At 45.2% G+C, this 18,651-nt stretch overlaps 2 protein-coding genes across 2 annotated transcripts; one reads left to right on the forward strand and one right to left on the reverse strand.

The window, feature by feature from the left end:
- Nucleotides 1-284: 284 nt before the first annotated feature.
- Nucleotides 285-3,380, forward strand: lyve1a (lymphatic vessel endothelial hyaluronic receptor 1a). Its single transcript, XM_079997614.1, has 6 exons — nucleotides 285-415; nucleotides 844-1,015; nucleotides 1,106-1,245; nucleotides 1,652-1,912; nucleotides 2,036-2,114; nucleotides 3,021-3,380. Exons 1-6 carry the CDS (start codon nucleotides 352-354, stop codon nucleotides 3,175-3,177), a joined length of 873 nt encoding a protein of 290 aa, XP_079853740.1. The 5' UTR covers nucleotides 285-351; the 3' UTR covers nucleotides 3,178-3,380.
- Nucleotides 3,381-4,146: 766 nt separating this feature from the next.
- ampd3a (adenosine monophosphate deaminase 3a) lies at nucleotides 4,147-8,201 on the reverse strand (the record flags this gene model as incomplete). Its single annotated transcript, XM_079997274.1, has 14 exons — nucleotides 4,147-4,335; nucleotides 4,433-4,543; nucleotides 4,651-4,824; nucleotides 4,971-5,091; nucleotides 5,246-5,409; nucleotides 5,497-5,623; nucleotides 5,713-5,876; nucleotides 6,003-6,134; nucleotides 6,353-6,547; nucleotides 6,674-6,803; nucleotides 6,885-7,104; nucleotides 7,182-7,347; nucleotides 7,686-7,866; nucleotides 7,981-8,201. 14 exons carry the CDS (start codon nucleotides 8,199-8,201, stop codon nucleotides 4,147-4,149), a joined length of 2,295 nt encoding a protein of 764 aa, XP_079853400.1.
- Nucleotides 8,202-18,651: the final 10,450 nt, after the last annotated feature.

The following is an 18,651-nucleotide window of genomic DNA, read 5'->3' on the forward strand; positions in this document are numbered from 1 at the left end:
ATTATTATTATTATTTTAGGTTTGATATATAATTTTATATTCTCGTTTAAAAATCACTACTGAAATCGGAAACCAATTTCCAAGTAACTTTTTTTTTTTCCCCTCTTGTCTCTGTGCCAGATTCCTGCAGCATATGATGCCTCTTGGTTTGACCTGTGATGAGCAGCACTTTCCTCTTCCTTTTCCCTTACTCGCAATATCACCGTCCATACACACCCCATTGCGTAGGATCACCTCAATTCAACCTCTTTTTTTTTTTTTTCTTTTTTTTTATGGCCCACAGATGTACAAACTGTGGAGCACTTGTCATCCCCTCCACTCGACGCTTACTACTCTGATCTGTCCGAGAAAATGATGCGGATCGTCCTGTTGTTGTTGTCGGCCGTCACTCTCAGCACATCACTCCAAATTAGAGGTAAGGGAAAGGGATCATTTTTTACATTTCAATGCTTTACATATTCTACCTTTTATTGTTTTCCCTACCTTGAGATGCATGTGGGACTCTGCTTTGAATATCTGAATAATTTGCATCCCTTCTTGTTGAGGAACTTATTCTAACAATCGTAAAATTGTATCTGAAATCAAAACAATGGAATGTTTTACGGAGAAAAGAAAAATATATGTATTTTTTCCAAAAGCACAAACTATAACTATTAACTATTTTATGTTTTTATATTTTTTTAACTATATTATTGACTATTATTATTATTATTATTATTATTATTATTATTATTATTATTATTATTATTGTTATAATGCTAATTATTATTATATTAAGTTTTATTTATTCATTTTCATTTTTTTTTCTGTCTGTATCTACCCATCCATCCATCCGCCCAGCAGCAGGCCAGAGGATCGCTGGAGTGAATCAGATCACTAGCTTTGACGCCTCTAACCAGCCTCAGTATTCCCTCAGTGCCTCGGAGGCTCGGGAGCTGTGCTGGTCCCTGGGACAGAGCATCGCTTCCAAGGCTCAGGTCCAGGAGGCTCTGCTCCAGGGTCTGGAGACCTGCAGGTCAGGCCATCACACGACATGGCCACCTCAACCATAACCGTGGCACCTCTGTCTCCAGACCTTATTGTGATTCTCTGCCATTTTCCGCAGGTTCGGATGGATCGATGAACATTTTGTCGTCATCCCCCGGATCAGTCCCAGCGCGTCGTGTGGGAAGAACAAGACTGGTCTGGTGGAGTGGAGAACCTCCGTCACACAGAAGTTTGACGTATTCTGCTTCAGTGAACCAGGTAAGACAGGACTCTTTACTGCCTCGCTCTCTCTCTCTCTCTCTCTCACTCTCCCTGTCTGGCTATTTAAAAATATATTTGCATTACTTTTAAACATTACTAGTAAGCAAAATGAGTGTATTACTCGTAAATATGTTTATTATTTGATTAGATATGTTCTGTTACTTATGTTATCAGGCTTAAATTAATCCTAAAAGTTTATTTGCTGAAATTGACCTGAAGCTCATAAAATAGAATACCTAGAATGTGAACATTGATCTTTGATGTGTGTGTGTGTGTGTGTGTGTGTGTGTGTGTGTGTGTGTGTGTGTGTGTGTGTGTGTGTGTGTGTGTGTGTGTGTGTGTGTGTGTGTGTGTGTGTGTGTGTGTGTGTGTGTGCGCGTACATGTGGGTTTCTTCATGGCAGATACGGTGACACAATTGAAGGATGCCATGGCCGATAGCCCTCTGACCACCAGGGCTTACCCCAAGCGCGCCGGGCGTCCTTCCGAGGCGGCGCCCTCCACCTCCAAGACCCAGCGCTCACCCCCCTCTCCTCCGCCCCCGTCTCCTTCCCTCCGGCCTGTCACTGTCTCCTCCTCTGAAGTTCTCCCGTCGTCTCAGGACGGAGCCGAAATGGAAGCAGAAGCGTCCCAGTTCATGAGCAGTGCACAAGGCTCTTTTAGAGGTTTGTAGCGTTTTACTGGGCATGATATAACATTCAGGTCAGGTATTATAGCACACATTAAAACTGTTTGGATCAAGATTTGGTTTGAAGTGACTTCCTTCCCTTCTCCTCTCATGGTTTCAGTGCCAACGAAGACCTTGCTCATCGCCGTGACCGGCGCTCTTCTACTGCTTATAATAGCCGTCCTGGGATACGGATCATTGTGAGTGTTTTTTATCTGCACTTTAATCAAGGATATTTGAGGTACTCCTTGAACCTCTAGTTTCCTAATTAATGTTATGCAGGCTCTCTACTCTAAGTTGCTAGCTACAGTACTTTCCATAGAAACGTAGTTAGGGTTGCCAGTTATGCCTTGGTCTTCTGATTGAGTTATGTGTTGCCTTGCAATTTCTGTTTATTTCCCTTCATTAATGATCCCATTTAACACCTACTCTTTTACAAATACAAATATTTCTTGAATGTTTTTAATAGTTCCCAAAGTGGTTCATAAAGGGCCATCAAGGGTTAATAGAACTCTGGGGTATAGGATGATAAAAAAATAAATAAAATAAAATAAACAACTTCTCTTGTAACCTCTAGACATACCTTTAAAACGTTACCATTACATAACATTACATGTGGCAGTTTCGCCTACCACGCGCCATCCAAATGGAATTTTCAGGGACCTCCGGCACAGATACACAGAAGACGGGGTTGTAGACACCAGCTTATTGTAGAGAGAGGGCTTGTTGGAATTGGCCCGGGAGCAGAGATGTGTCATGACAGGGGCTCCTCTCTTGAGTGTGTGTGGGGATGGGGGTTTTACCTGCTGCTGCTGCGCTTAGACAAACCAACGAGCAACAGGTACGCAGCCACTCTGATCCTGGATCCACCAATTACCTAGACCCAGGTCAGGTGTGGCCGCTCAAACCACACCATCCCCACACCACACTACATATTTGTAGTTTTTATGAGGGATGAAGAGACACTATTGCACCATGCAAAACCAGTTCTACAGTATGTGGTGCTTAAAACATATATATATATATAAATATATAAAGCCTTTAAATCAGCTATAAGTCATTCCTTATAATTGTTTCTGTTATTTCCATTGTATTTATCTCTATAGGAGCAGGAGCTGCTTTGTGAGCTGGGATGTGAGGCTGCAGGAGGAGCACATGGAGACGGAGGAGTGGACCTGCATGGAGTACGCCACAGAGCCGCTTGAAGACGCTGCCGAGGAGCTCAGTATAGAAGTGGATGATGACCAGCGAAGCGTCTCTTGAATGCAGCGCTTTGAGTTAGTACTTTGGACTTCTGCTGGTAATGTTTCTAGTTGTGCACTACCGTGATGTAAATATGCAGACAAAAATGGATTTCTTTGGTATAAATTATGTTTGTGTGAAATTACTTTTATCAGTTGGTTTTAATACATTCTGTAATGTAGCCTAGGGGGGGTCCAATTGTTTTTTTAATTAAAATTACAAAAATTTCATTGTGATCTTGTTTTGCACTACAAGGGAAGATAATACGTTGCACTATACGGTCCATCTTGATCTAGATGGGTACAGTGGATTGATTCCAACATTTTCATCTCTTTTGGGCTGCGTTGGTCATTTGTACACGCGTACCTCCACCCGCAGACCTCCTCTGCTGTAATGTTACAGAAACTGACAAAATACGTCAAAAGCTTATGAGACAGGTGTATTTTAATGCAGAAATGTTTCACGTATTCTTCCAGTAAGCATGTTGTTCAATACAACAAATACTGTGTGAAAAACAAAAAGGAAACGTTTGGTGATCGATTTATACAATACATATCTGTTAACAAGCGGTGTCGTTTACTGAAGTTACAGTGGAAGACTTGTCATTACAATTAAAGCCTTCAGGCGCTCTGTACTTAGCCTCTTGCCACAATGTGCTTCCTCCACCATGTGTCCACTGTAGAAATGAAAATGCTCAAGACAATATTCACTATGCTTAACACATAACTGTAGCTCTTGCATTGAAGGGATGTAATGCATGGTTGCTCGGGTAGAATTAATGTCCAACACTAAGTCTGTATAGGTGCCATCCAAGGCCTCCGTCTCTGCATACATCTTTCACCTCTTAATGAAAATCAACATTCCTGAGCTGTATCTTTTTTAATATCACGTTGTCTGACGTTTCCCCACCAATGAACTCAATGCAAAGGGATCCAAGTGGGTGTGGTGACTATTATGGAGAGCTTAGCTCTGCTTAAATCCGGTTTGAGGTCAGGGTCCATCTCGTTCCAGTTTGGAGTTCATGGCTTCGGTCTTCACCGCGTCCACCAGGAAGCTCAGTTCGTTGCACAGCGTCTCGTGTCTGTAGGCCATGCGGATCTGGGCCACGTTTGTGCGACGGATATCGTTCCCCTCAGGTCCGTCTTTCAAGTAGTTCACCCCGATGAAATGCTTCTTGTTCTTTTCAAAACAAAAGACACATTCGGCATGAAAATTCATCTGACTTAAAAAACAAAACACCGCATTAAAGGATGACTGCAGGTAAATGCCACTGTACCTGGTGAGAGAGTCCACTCTGCAGCACACTGTTCCTGGCTATTTCACACACGTCGCAGGTGCTGAGCTTCCACAGCTGAGCTGCGATGGCATACTCTTCCATCAGGGGCTCCTGATGTCCCAATACACAAATAACACATCATTTTTTACTCTGCAAAGAATTTAAAAAAAGAAGCTTTGAAACACATATATTTTATTCCTGGGTGCACGACTGGGGACCTTGGTGTAGTGGAACTGCATCGGGTCGTCCGTGGACAAAGACACACAAAGGCCCTTGTGCAGGAACTCCCGGAAGGGACTTTTGGAATATTCCAGAAACAGGCTGTTGTTGCTGAGCGGAGACATTGCGATGGGTACCTGGGCCAAGTAGTAGAGGTACTGTAGCACAGGACTCTGAAGAGAATACATTAGAATGGGGAAAACAAGTTCAGGGTACGACACAACCACTCACAACACCACATTTCAGGATTGACTGGAAAGACCTCCAGCGAACAGCCAACAGCAAAATAAATACGTTTGCAAATGACAATTGAAACAACCTTCTTCAAGTTGAGTCCATGTGAGATGTTGTCGGCGGTGAGAAAAGCAGAGACCAGGTGGGTGATCGAGCCCGATTCTCCACAGTGTGGACGGAAGTGGAACGTGCTCAGACCCCGTTCCCTAGAGCAACCAGGAGGATGTTTTAATCGGGAGAGACACAAATTTAATGCAAAACTATTTAGTGCAATGAAAAATTTTACATTTTGCAAGTGACCCAGAGGTTTCCCCACCCTGATCTAAATTGAGGTCCAGAGCCGGTGCCGTCCACACTTACTTCCTCAGATTGTTGAGGACCATGATGTTTGCATACATGTGGAAGAGGTAGTAGCTGTAGGGGGGGTTGCTGTGGTCGGTCCACTCCTCGGGCTTGGGGCTCTTGTAGGAGAACATGTGGTCGCTGTGTTTGGATTCGTCGTCCACGCTGTCGAAGCCAGTGACCTGCACGCACCGCGGACCAAGCCGATAAGCAAACCACATTTTAGGGACGGTCCGGATTTGTTCAGATATACAATGGCATTGACTTACATATTTGAGGAACACGTGCAGCTCCTTGTGCTTCTGTGGATTCACCGTGACCTCGAATAAAGGCTTGAATATGTTTTCCAGCATCTTGCCAAAGTTGGGGACCAAGTTCCTCGACTTGAAAATATCACTTGGACAAGGAAAAACAATTGTTCTTTTATTGGTTGCTGTATTTTTCAAGTTTATATGATGGCAATAAAATGCTTTGAGTGCGCTTACTATATTCTAGGCACTTGAATGACCCATGTCATGTTGGGAGAGTGCACTTTGTGATGGATGAACCACTTGGACAGACTGTCCCACTCCAGCGGGGAGCGTCCGTAAATGGAGAGGCGAGGCTCTGCGTGCTGGTACTTACTCTCCTCCAGATCGTGAGACACTTCCTGCCGGATACACAGATAAAGCATAAAAGCCCAGGATCTCCGGTGTCGTAGCATTTTCAATACTTGGATGACAATATCAGCTTTGCCCACGCTCATAGTATAATTCAACCCTGTTCTTGTTTGTACCTTTATAAGCCGAGCAAAATATTCTCCGTTGATGAGGTTGTCCGTTTTCAGGTAGATTTCTCTGAGCTCACTGGCGCCCACAGGGTTGTACTTGGAGTTGAACTTGTCGAACCGGTGGAAGGTTTGCCTCCCCTGCGAAGAACAGACCCAGTGCATCTCATTAAAACCACTTAGGAAATATGAATTGCTGTATTTTTTTTACATTTTTTTTAGGATACTTCCATCAGTAAACCCGCTGGAGCACTTTTGAGCAAATGCTGTGGTTCAATGGAGGGTGTGTGTTGCTCACTGTGTGCCGATCAAAACCAAAGCAGACGTGAGGTTTTCTTGTTCTTTTAGGGGTTTCTTACAGCGTGTACATCCAGAGAGTCCACAGTGAGGTCGTACGGGTCCAAGTTGAGCCGGTGGAAGACCTGGCGGAGCATCATGTTCTTTCCATTAACTTCCAGCACCACGCGGTCGGCCTCGGTCTTGTAGGTCGTCTGGATGAAGGCCAGCAGGTGTTTCTGGGACATGCAAGCCGCAGCGTGGATATGTGTGTCCACCTATAAGGACACACCGATCTGATGAGATCCTTTGGTAGGCGAGGAAGGGAATTAGGGGAGATTATCCAATTTCAGATCGAAGCCTGAGCCTCGATTGTTTAATTGGGTCCAAAAAAGAATACACGCCTTTCTAACGTTGTAGAAATCCCTGTGCGGCACCCCTTTCAGCTCCTTCAGCTCAGCAATTTCATTGAGCATTTCGTGGAGGTAAAACTTTGAATCCAAGAAGTTGAGTCGTCTGTGACAATAGCTCTTCCTGTAACCAACAGAACATTTAGTAAAGTCCATGTCGTACCGGAGAGTTGTTAGTAAGCTTTTGTTTGTTTTGGGGACTCACGTGGGTCCGTCCACGATCATGGCCAGCACATGGTTGAGGTCTATAGCAAAGGTTTCCAAATCTGGGTAGGGAAGGTTTCGGGGCTTGTTCTCCCTCAGTGCCTCGGCATTGTCGTAGACGTACACTATTCCATCTCTCATCATGAGTTCAAAGCCCAGGTTCTCTGGGATGTTGTCCATGCTGTAGGGATCCACCCCATCCCCCATGCATGGGAAGATATCTGCAAGAAATGATGATGTTAAAAAAACGTCACGTGGAAAATCCCGAGGCCGTGCGGCCAAACGTCACGTTTCCTACCGGACGCCACCTCGTCTTCCTCCCTCCATGTCTCGTTCTCCGCACTGCGGAGGAACTGTGCGGTGGTTCGGCAAAATCTGTGATAGGCTAGTTTGGAGTATTTCTCCCGGATGAACAGGGCCTTGAGGACGCTCTTGGCTGCTTGTTCGTAGTCATCCACCGTGATCTGGAGGAGGAATGAGAGTCGCCGAATAAGTCGTGGCATGTCCAGTTTACTTCCAATTCCGAATAAGTCGTTTAAAGAAAGTCATCATGTGAACATATTCATAAATTACACACTTTGATATGAAATGGACGACGAAATGAACAGCGAAACCTTTTTTTTTGTGGCCAATGTTTTTGGGGTGGGGGGCAAATTAGGATCACTGCGATAACCATCAGGTATTTCACACAATTGTGCCATGACGACTGACCATGCACCACCTTTCTATTGCAATCATCATTGAAGTTCTGACACCTGTCGCATACATCCCCTGAACCTCTCTTTTAGGTACAGTACTTTACCCCGGCGCAGTAATCTCCACTAATGGTGACCCTCTGGTATTCTGGGAGGCTTTCGATTTGAGAAGAGCAGGTGGAGCTCGGGGTGAGTAACGGAGAAGCCGCCGCTGACCGTGTCAAATCAACATTCCCTGGGATCGGCATGCCCATTGACTGGGAACGGATCATTTTGAAACTCTTCTTCCTGGGAAAAGCCATGTAAATTCAGTAAATTAGCATTTAAGCTATTTGTATAGAGATATAGTGTTTTGGTTTCATTTTGTGACGGCAATACATGTCCTTATTCTTAGTGCCGGACCTTTTGGCGCTCTCCTCCGACTGCTGCTCTGCCAGCTCCTTGAGCAGCTCATGCTCTTTGGCTTGCTGGAGGTTGATGGGACAGTCCTCAGGGACTGTGAACATGGCCAGAGCATCTTTGGTGTCTTCCTCCTTCAGCGCCGATGCATACACCCTCTCTGCCAGCAGCTGCACCGCCTCATCTGCCTTGCTGATGGTGATCTTAGGGAACTGGCGAGGCATCTCTGCAACAATGCAGAAAAGAACGCATGAAGTGAACTTTCAATGCACAATGAATGCATTAAGACATGTCTCTCGACATGTCCCTGCCATGTCCCAGTGTGGTTATAGCCTATAGAGCTGTCTCCACCCCAGGCATTTCATCAAACCTAACCCTATCTTCAGTGACAGGGAATTTGTTCAAATTAACTTTCTACCAAAATCTTTATGTTTCAATGTTCAATGTTAATAAATGGTTCTTCTCCATAAGGTAAACATGTAGACAATGATAAGCTTATATTATGAAAGTGACATTAAATGGCGATGACACAGAAAAAAAAGGCAATTCAGTTGTTAATTGTAATTTTGTATTACAGTTAATGGTCAAATACAAATCCATGATCATGGCCGTCCTACAAACGTGAATTTTTCCACATTTGTTATAGAAAGAAGAAATAACGAGAAATAACGAGTGTATGCTCCAATACCTCACCTCTGAAAGAAATCTGTCAGTTTTCTCCTCTTATCTGCACGTGGTCTTATCTCCATTTTAAATATGGATTAAATTAAGGAATAGATTAATTTATTGTATCCAACATTTCTACTTGCAGTGCCTGTTTGCTCACAACATACCTCCAAAAACAAATGATTGAATGTTACATGGCATCCTAATTTCACCGGGATAAATAAAACGATCTTACTACTTACTTTTCCTGCTTTTGCCCGCTGTAGTCATTGAGACTGGGGAAATGTTGTCAACTTCAAGGGCTGCTATGTTTATGGAAGGAATTCAGTGTCACTATTGACAAATGCACATAATAAAATACAAATGGAAAAGGGTGAATAAAAACGACTCTCCACACATATGTATTAACATTTTTAAATGCAAAAAAAGAAACACATACTTCTCTATCCACAAATAAATAATGTATTAATTGTGTAAACCATTTTGTAAATAAATGTTGCATAATCAATGTGATAAAAATAATGACAAATGTATTTTCATATGTTATTATCTCATACATATCCTTTCTTCATCTTGGACTTACAACTTTGAAACGTGCGTTGAAATGGTTGCTTCACCCTGGATTGCCCTGAATTTGTATTCGTGTTTTGTGACATATCCAGTGAGGGGGGGCGGGTTGGAGTGGATGCATGGAGTGGATCCTTGGAGTGGAGTGGACTTTCACTGTGGCGGAAAACGTTCTACACTACATTACGAAAGTGATTATGAAACGTTAGGAAATGTGTTGGCATCACAAAAAATAAACAAACGGACAAACAAACTGAAAGTATAAACTCCATTATAGGGGTTTTTGCACCGCAGGGACTTTTTTATAGTTTCGAAGAACCTTTGGAGGAACCCTCCATTTTTTTGTGTTTCCGCAGTAACTAGGAGCTATTGTTGTTCTTAGAACTCCGTTTTGAGGGACTTTTTTTTAATCTCCTAGTCCAGGCAGGGACTAAACGGCACAAGAGGAACCTTCAGTAACGTAAGTGCACGGAGATTGGTCCAGACGTACAGTAAGTGCACGGTGATTGGTCCAGACGTACAGTAAGTGCACGGGGATTTGTCCAGACGTACAGTAAGTGCACGGTGAATGGTCGGAGACATGAGCCAATGCTGCACCGGCAACCCATGTAAAACCGTAACAACAACCAACAACCCAAGCTAAAACGAAGACCTTTAATGTGAAGTAATTATGTCTTTAGTTACACACAATTTATTTCCAAAACATTAAAAAAATAAAGAAAACGGAGCCCCTCCGCCCCGACCTCGCCATGGATTCAGACCAACCCTTGACTGGGTATGCCTGTCTTCAGTGTGCCCCAACGGGGTTGCATCGCTCTGGGAGGCGAGGTACACTCGTACACTCTGCGCCAATAAAAAAATAAAATATAAAAATAGTATTTTTATTGTAGAGGTATTTATTTCATTTTGTTTTACGATGTTAATTGAATGAATCAAAAATATCCCCGTGCGGTGTCCTGATGCGAGCCCTTGCCTTACAAAAGTTGGAGCAAACTTTTAAATTACACCTTGTAGATCTAATATGAGTGAACATTCAGCAACGGATTGCTTATTTCTCACCTCCAATCAGGAGTCCCCACGGAGCCCTCAGAACGTTTTGGTCCGAAAACGCCTAATGTTGTCAAAAAGGCCCCGCCATGTTGGTGTACGACCCAAGATCCGCCATCGTGAGGGTCCACTCCACTCCACGCCACTCCACTCCACTCCAGCATCCACTCCGTGCATTCCCCCGAACCCCACCTCCCTCCCCCATGTGTGTCACAAAACACAAATACACATGCGAAGCAATCCACATGTGAGGCAACCGTTTCAATGCATGTCTGGGCGTTTACACGGTGTGGGTCAAAGAACAAGATGGAAAGATGTGAAAGATAGATTCAAGAAGAAGAAAAGTTTGTAAGTGATTAAAACTCACGAAAATAGATTTAATGGCATAAAAAAAACCGATGTTACATTTCTTCGCAAAGGGGGTTAAACAACACAAGTATTAAATAACTTTTTGTTAACGGATAAATATTTCTATGTTTTTTTTGTATAAAAGACTCTTATTACTGATTTGAAAATTGTAGTATTTACTTGTGGATGGAGGGATTTATTCATTTTTTCCATTGTATTTGTATTCATTTTATTTATATCTGTAAATTGTGACACATAATTCCTAATGTTCTATTGGCTGTGAAACCCAGACCTTAATTTTATTTTCATATTCTTACTTAACTCCTCAAGAATTATCTACAAAGTCCACAATAGGTATATGACTTAAGTGAATTGAATGTTTATTGGCAGTAGATGTGCCAAGGTTCACAATGGCATTTGGGAGTTTATTGCTGTATTCCTGGGAACTCGGAATTCGGTAAATCCGAGTCGGAGGCCTCGCTTCCGAGGTAAATGTGTTCCGTTGCCTCTGATCGGCTGAACCTCCCGATCCCCAACAGCCACTGCAACTTCCTGTATGTTTTACAAGCCTGTAAACTCTACAAGCATCTGCACAGGAGCTAAAACTACATAACAAATCAGATGGAAGTTTCTACGTGTTTTCACATAAAACCCCATGCAAAGGAAACGTTGCTCGGTTCAGGTCTGTTATATCCGCAAAGTGCAAAATTTTGATGTGAAATTCCGATTGAAATGACATTTCTTTTTTTAATTACCGCAGGACGTCGTGTCGTGCCGAGTTCCGAATTCAATTGAACGCAGCATCAACTCCAGCACCCAGAGTGTCTCAACACCGCAGGCGCCTGGTGAAAGTTGATACTCACCATGATCTGTATCGATCCAGAAATGGCTTTCACATGAATAATTTACCACTCTAACCCGTGGAAGCAAAAAGTACCTTTTCTACGCCTTTGTCAGACAAATTCAAGCACGGCATAGGTCGAGTGCGAAACAAGCGTTGAAATAATTATTCAGTTGGACAATGGGCCTTTAATTTGATCAAGAATCGGAATTGGCAGGTGCGTGTGTCCTCAGCGCGCTTGGAAAGTGTTGTTTTCTCCTCAGCACTTTGGCTTCTTTTAGTGTTGACTGATATGGAGCCGTTGTTAAGTTTGAGCAGTTGTTCAGGTGCAAAGTTAAACATATAAAACTTTTCAAAATGATTTATGTTTGTATAAAATTCTTTTTTTGACGGAATATGCATGCATATTCCAGGATAAGATAATGCAAAAAAACACATTTCCCTCATTCCAAATTAGTTTGTGTTTATTGCAGTAAATATGTATTTATTTTGTTACTGGCATACTTGTTGTTGTTTTTATTATATTGGCTCCTCAAAACGTCAAAACTGTGTTGTAGGGAAGACGTTCAGCAGAGCCAAGTTGTTTCATTTATGCTGTTTAGGTTTGCGCCCTTTCAGAGCCCCAGAGCTCTGTCTCTTAATCGCCCTCACGTTCAGGCCATATCCTGGGCACTGTGCACTGGAGACATCTCAGAGGAGTCTGCATTGGTTTGCTGTGTAGACACTGCAGAGATCTAGGTCAGACCCATTTACTCTGTGATGGCACATGGCCACGGTTGCTGCTTCTTTTGTTTGTTTTTTTGGGTGTCCTGGCGACCGCTCTCAAGGTGTGAATGGTGTGTGTGGGCATCGTGTTGAAAGAGTCACTAATCCCAGGAATATGTCAATACTGGCTGTCAACAAAGAGAGAGACATTGATGGAGACCAGCCCGCCTGCTGGTTTTTACCGATGCTAAATTGCTTCCTCACACCTTAAACATATTTGTGCATTTTTCTGTATAGATATGATAGATAGCACTTTTTTCTGTCCTTTTCCTTCCTTTATACATTTAAGAAGTCTGTATTTGTATGTTATATCTCATTATCTTTGCTGCCCCTTACACTCACAGGGTAATCACATAAGAAAGCACATGTGAAGCCCATGTGAAGCCCACGGGTAGCGCATGCAAATCCCTTCCTGGTGCACTGTAGAACCCTACCTCATGTGGTGCACACATGAAAATGAAAAGTTTATTCTTTTAAACACAGTACACCAATTAGCACCATACGGGATTCATGTAGAAAAAGGTGGAAAATGGAGGGTGGGAGTGAGTGATAGAGATGATACAGACAGAAAAAGAGTTGAGCGAATCCATGCTTGCGTTCCCTTCAATAAGCTGTGCGGATGTGGGTGCCGTGCTGAGAGCCAAGTGCGCTTTCTGTTATAAATCACTTGTCTTCTCGGTGCCACCGCGAGGCAAAGTGCCACCGAAAACAATAATTGCGCCGCCGACCTTGGTTTCCAGTGCAGAGCATTACAGCTGAAGCACGTAGTCTGAGCGGGAATCTTCCACCGCTCCAGACACAGTATTCTCCCAGGGATCCGTCTACCTCACACCCCCCGGCCCGCCCGCCCGCCCCCTCCTCCATTACGCCTCTGATCTGGCGATGGCACCGACCATTGTCCCCGTCTTCCACCTATTACTGCATGTATTATGTATAATAACCACACATGGCCCGCCATTTGCATCACTAAAGCAAGACCGTCGGGAAAAGCCCTGCTGATTACAGCTGAGGAGCCACTTTTATTCCCAGAGAACAAAAACAAGAGACCCACGACCACACACTGTCCCTGGTCTGATATGGACAAGTAGCTTTTTAGGAAACATTGAAAGCAGGTATATTCACTAGTTGATTAGGCCTAAAGAGCCATTTGTGGAGAAAGTGGAAAAAAAAACAGGACGGACAAAACACAGGACAACTAACAAAAACTATAACAAAACGTATGCTTTTGTGTTTGTCACATGGCAATAGTGTAGGCGAGTGTGTGCGTGTGAGTATGTGAGTATGTTTTTTTCATCTCATTACTGGGATGGAGACACGCACCAGTGGCGGGCGGCCCTTATCCTGCACCCAGCTGTCGCCAGGTCCTTAATCACGTCCTCTTCGGCTTCTCTTTAGCATCGCAGCATGTTGTGGCTCTATCAGTCTGTCAGGAGGAGGGTGAAGGAGGCCATGCACGTACAGTATGTCTATGCGTATGTGTGTGCGTGCGTATGTGTGCATGCGTGTTTGTGTGTGTGTGTGTGTGCGTGTGTGTGTGTGCGCGCATGTGTGCGTGTGTGCGTGCGTTAAAGAGAGGTTTAGAGGTTATGTGATAGATAGAAAAGGACTGCAGAGGGAGCCAAAAGACGAAAACCTGAAGCAAGGTGGAAGGAGGATCTCACCCTTCCTCAAACAAGGGATTGACTGCCGCTTTAAAAAGCATCCCTCTCTGCGGCAAGGGCCGGGACAAATAGCGACAGCGACATCATCACGTTTTTTTGTTTTTTTTTAACTAATCTGGGACTGTAAGGACCCCTCCCACCACCACCACCTTTTTTTTTTTTACGAGCATATCAAATAATACAAATCTTTCAGTCACAAAGCATCATTAATATTTAACTGTACCAGGTTACGGAGTACAACGTTAAGGACATTAACGCCATAAGTGACGTTTGGTTCTGAGTAGAGAAATGTAAACAGCATATACCCACCTCTTTCTCTGTCCATTTACAGCGAAGTGCCCTCCAAATCCAATATCCACCTCCTCCACCAAACTCACCAACTATGTCAGAGCCCCGGTGTCAGTGTCGGCATCTGTTAATTTGAAACTGGTCCACTCACCTCGTCTGTCCCTGCCGTCTCTGCCGCCTTTATTATCCCGCAGTGGATATGAATTATGAACGTATGAAGTCCTCCAGAGAAGCGCCTCAGCCAGCAGCCAAACTCTGCTTCCGCCGTCTCCTCAGTGTATGATACCTCATTAACCGCCCCGCAGTGCACATCACTCCATCCTTAACCCTTTCAGGCCCAGCGTAGCACGAGTACTGAGACAAAAGGACGCTTCATGCTCGCGGTGCAACGATAGGAATGGAAAAGCGATGTCACAATGACCATTACCATATTTGACTCCGCAAAGACGACTCAGATTGCTATCTAAAGCAAGCTGTCTATATAAATAGATATCTCTTGGTGTGTTATGAACCATATCCTCAGCCCCTACAGAATTCAACAAAACATGGGTGAGAGAAGGTGTCCACTTGATAACCTCCGAGAAAGTCACTGACGTAGCCATCTAAGCCACTCGGAGCTGGTTTATGGAGATTTACGAGGGGGTGGAGGGTGTGTGGACTTGTTTGTTTTCACCGGGCCTCATTGTGCAGCCCCCTTAATTATCAGCAAGGTCAGACCCCACGAGTTGTTTGTTCCGTGGATGAAAGGCACGAAAGGTGAGTCAGTGGCGGTAGGAAGAGGCGATGCGGGAGCCACTCTGCTGTGGTCAACGGGTTTGACCAAAGCATCCTCCCCTGGAATTTGTACCCCCATCCTGTCCCCCGGCTGCCTCTCAGTCACCACCGGGGGCCCGATAAAGCACAGCTCCCATTGTCCGAGCTCCAGGGTTAGTTCTCCAGAAGCATGGCGGCAGGTTTATTACTTCTGCAGTGTCAACACCACCCCTCGTAGCGTTTCACATTATACAGCCTTCCTGGCAGTAAAAGGATCTTCTCCTTGTTGTTTTATATGTATTTAGGATAAAACATACACACATAATGTACAAAAACATATTTTTAATTAATTACTATACACACACACACACACACACACACACACACACACGTTTATTGCATATACACTGCTCAAAAAAATAAAGGGAACACTTAAACACAGTCTAGATCTCAATTAATTAAATATTCCAGTTGAAAATCTTTATTCATTACATAGTGGAATGCGTTAAGCACAAAATAACGTAAGAATGATCAATGGAAATCAAAATCATTAACCCATATGGAGGCCTGGATTCATAATCATACTCAAAATAAAAGTGGAAAAATCAGATCACAGGCTGATCCACGTTCTGTGGAGATTTCTCAAGACAATTCAAAATGAGGCTCAGTAGTGTGTGTGGCCTCCACGTGCCTGTATGCACTCCCTACAACGTCTAGACATGCTCCTGATGAGACGACGGATGTTCTCCTGAGGGATCTCCTCCCAGACCTGGATCAGGGCATCACTCAACTCCTGGACAGTCTGTGGTGCGACGTGCCGTCGCTGGATTGAACGAGACATGATGTCCCAGAGGTGCGCAATTGGATCCAGGTCTGGGGAACGGGCAGGCCAGTCCGTAGCATCAATGCCTTCGTCATGCAGGAACTGCTGACACACTCCAGCCACATGAGGCCGAGCATTGTCATGCATCAGAAGGAACCTAATGGCAGTCTGGGTACCTCTGGCTAGCACATGGAGGTCTGTGCGGCCCTCCAAGGATATGCCTCCCCAGACCATCACTGACCCACCGTCAAACCGGTCATGCTGGAGGATGTTGCAGGCAGCAGAACGTTCTCCACGGTGTCTCCAGACTGTCACATGCTCAGTGTGAACCTGCTTTCATCCGTGAAGAGCACAAGGCACCAATGACCAATCTGCCAACCCTGGTGTTCTCTGGCAAATGCTAATCGGGTTGCACGGCGTTGGGCTGTGAGCACAGGCCCCACTTGTGGACGTCGGGCCCTCATACCACCCTCATGGAGTCTGATGCTGACAGTTTGATCAGAAACAGGCACATTAGTGGCCTGCTGGAGGTCATTTTGTAGGGCTCTGGCAGTGCTCCTGTTCCTCCTTGCACAAAGGAGCAGATAGCGGTCCTGCTGCTGGGTTGTTGTCCTCCAACGGCCCCCTCCACGTCTCCTGGTATCTCCTCCATGCTCTTGAAACTGCTGGGAGACACAGCAAACCTTGCCACAGCGTGCATTGATGTGCCATCCTGGATAAGCTGCACTACCTGACTAATTTCTGTGGGTTGCAGACACCGCCTCATGCTACCTCTAATGGTGAGGGCACTGGCAAAGGTGACCAAAAATCAGCCAGAAAAGATGACAGGGAAATGGTCTGTGGCCACCACCTGCAGAACCATTCCTTTATAGGAGTTTTCTTGCTCATTGCCTCTCATTTCCACCTGTTGTCTGTTCCATTTGCACAACAGCAGGTTAAATAGATTCACAATCAGTGTTGCTTCCTAACTGGACAGGTTGATATCCCAGAAGTGTGATTGACTTGGAGTTACATTGTAATGATTATGTGTTGCCTTTAGTTTTTTGAGCAGTGTATATTCTGACAGATTGGCCACCCAAGTGGCATTTCCAAGGACCTCTGGCACAGCCGACGGGTTGATAACACCAGTTTGTTGTAGAGAGGAGGCTAGGTGGAATTAGCCAGGAGCAGATGGAACATGTCATGACAGGGCTCCCATTCTGACTGGACGGGTTTCAGGTGTGGCTGCTCAAGCCACCCCATAACCCCAACACCAAACTGAGGCCAGAAGGAATTCCTGGCCAAAGCTTACTCTCCCTTTCAGGGTTCCCATACCTGATACAAACAAATGTCCAAAAAAAAAATTGAACAGGTCCCCTCCCAGAGGACCTGAGTTCCCCTCCCAGAGGACCTGAGTTCCCCAGAGCAGCACGGTCGACAGGCCTCCTTCCACCATGGCGCCTACAGACTGCCCCCTCCTCCCTTCCAGAGCGCAGAGCCTCAGGCTGCTGCGCTGCTGGTGACGGCGTGGCCGGACTTATCTGCTGCGGGGGCTGCTTGGAGGGGTGGCCTGGCAGCTGGGCTGCTGGGCGGTCCTCGGCGTGGCTGCTGGGCGGAGAAGCTAGCTGCCAGCAGTTACCTGTGGTGGTTGCTGCGCTGCTTCTCCACTGGTCCTCCACCGGACCCCCCAGGTGCTGCCGCTGCCAGTCGAGAGGGGGGTTGGTCTGGCTGCTGGATGGTCCCGGCGATGCCTGCTGGGTGGAGAAGCTAGCTGCCAGCGGTTACCTGTGGTGGTTGCTGCTCTGCTTCTCCCCCGGTGCTCCGGACCCCCTAGGTGCCAGTTGGAAGAGGGTTGGTGCTGGGGCCGCCCGTCAAACCACTGGTGGCTCCAGGGCGTCTTCAGGCGGTCCTTCTGTGTCCCTTCCCCGTGCCGGACAGTCCCTGCTCAGGTGCCAGTGTGGCAGATTTGCCACCATAGTGGTGTTTTCGGGGACCTCCAGCACAGAAACACAGATGAAAGGGGGTTGATAACACCAGTTTATGGTACAGATGAGGCTAGGTGGAATTAGCCAGGAGCAGACAGACATGTCATGACACAGGGCTGCCATCTTGAATGAGTGTGTGGACGGGGTTTTTAAACCCGATGCTCGTAGCCCAACCAACGAGCATCAGGTGTGGCTGCTCAAGCCATCCCATCCACCACATACGTATATATACACATACATAATCAAGAGGTTTATTTGCCACATACATACACATACATTCATACAAATGTGTAGTGAAATGTCTTTGCAACGCACCCGGAGATTATGCACAATAAGTTCTAAACCAAACATCATAGCTAACCTAATTCCTACCTAGACTAACTGATTCCTAAAACGTAATGCAGTTAGTGAATAGAATAATATAAATAAATTAAATTAAAAAGAAAATGAAGACTCAAAAAGGTAATACAGAGTGAGGGTAAAAAAATAGAAGGGATTATAGTTTTGTGTATGGGATAGGCTATTTGTATATACAGATATGTGCAGTAAAGTGGTATGTGAATAAAGTGTGTGTGGAGATATGCAGTACAGTATACAAGAGTACGACACAGCAATCCTGTAACACCGAACAGAACAGTAATACTGCGCAGTATGCAGTAACCCAGAACAGTGATACAGTATGCAGTACAGTATGCAACATACAGTACAGCAAGGCAGTGGGGCCTATGTGTGTGTCTCAGTGAGGACCCCTGGTGAGTTCAGTATTGACAGTTTTTACGGTTTGCGGGAAGAAACTCAAGTCTCATTCTCTCTGTCCTCGCTGTGTGACTGCGGAGGCGCTGACCCGACCGCAGCAGCTGGGACAGTTCATTGTTGGGGTGGTGAGGATCCTTCATGATCCTGCAGGCTCTGCTGCTACACCCCCTGGTGTATAAGTCCTGCAGGGAGGGA

Source organism: Zeus faber (genome assembly GCF_960531495.2).
Source record: "Zeus faber genome assembly, chromosome: 3".
Taxonomy (NCBI): Eukaryota; Metazoa; Chordata; class Actinopteri; order Zeiformes; family Zeidae; genus Zeus; species Zeus faber.

Bases quoted from the DNA above. Each gene is read 5' to 3' on its own strand.
- lyve1a (XM_079997614.1), top strand. From the start codon at position 352: ATGATGCGGATCGTCCTGTTGTTGTTGTCGGCCGTCACTCTCAGCACA. The intron at 416-843 runs GTAAGGGAAAGG...TCCGCCCAGCAG, and splicing joins CACATCACTCCAAATTAGAG to CAGGCCAGAGGATCGCTGGA. The intron at 1,913-2,035 runs GTTTGTAGCGTT...TCATGGTTTCAG, and splicing joins TGCACAAGGCTCTTTTAGAG to TGCCAACGAAGACCTTGCTC.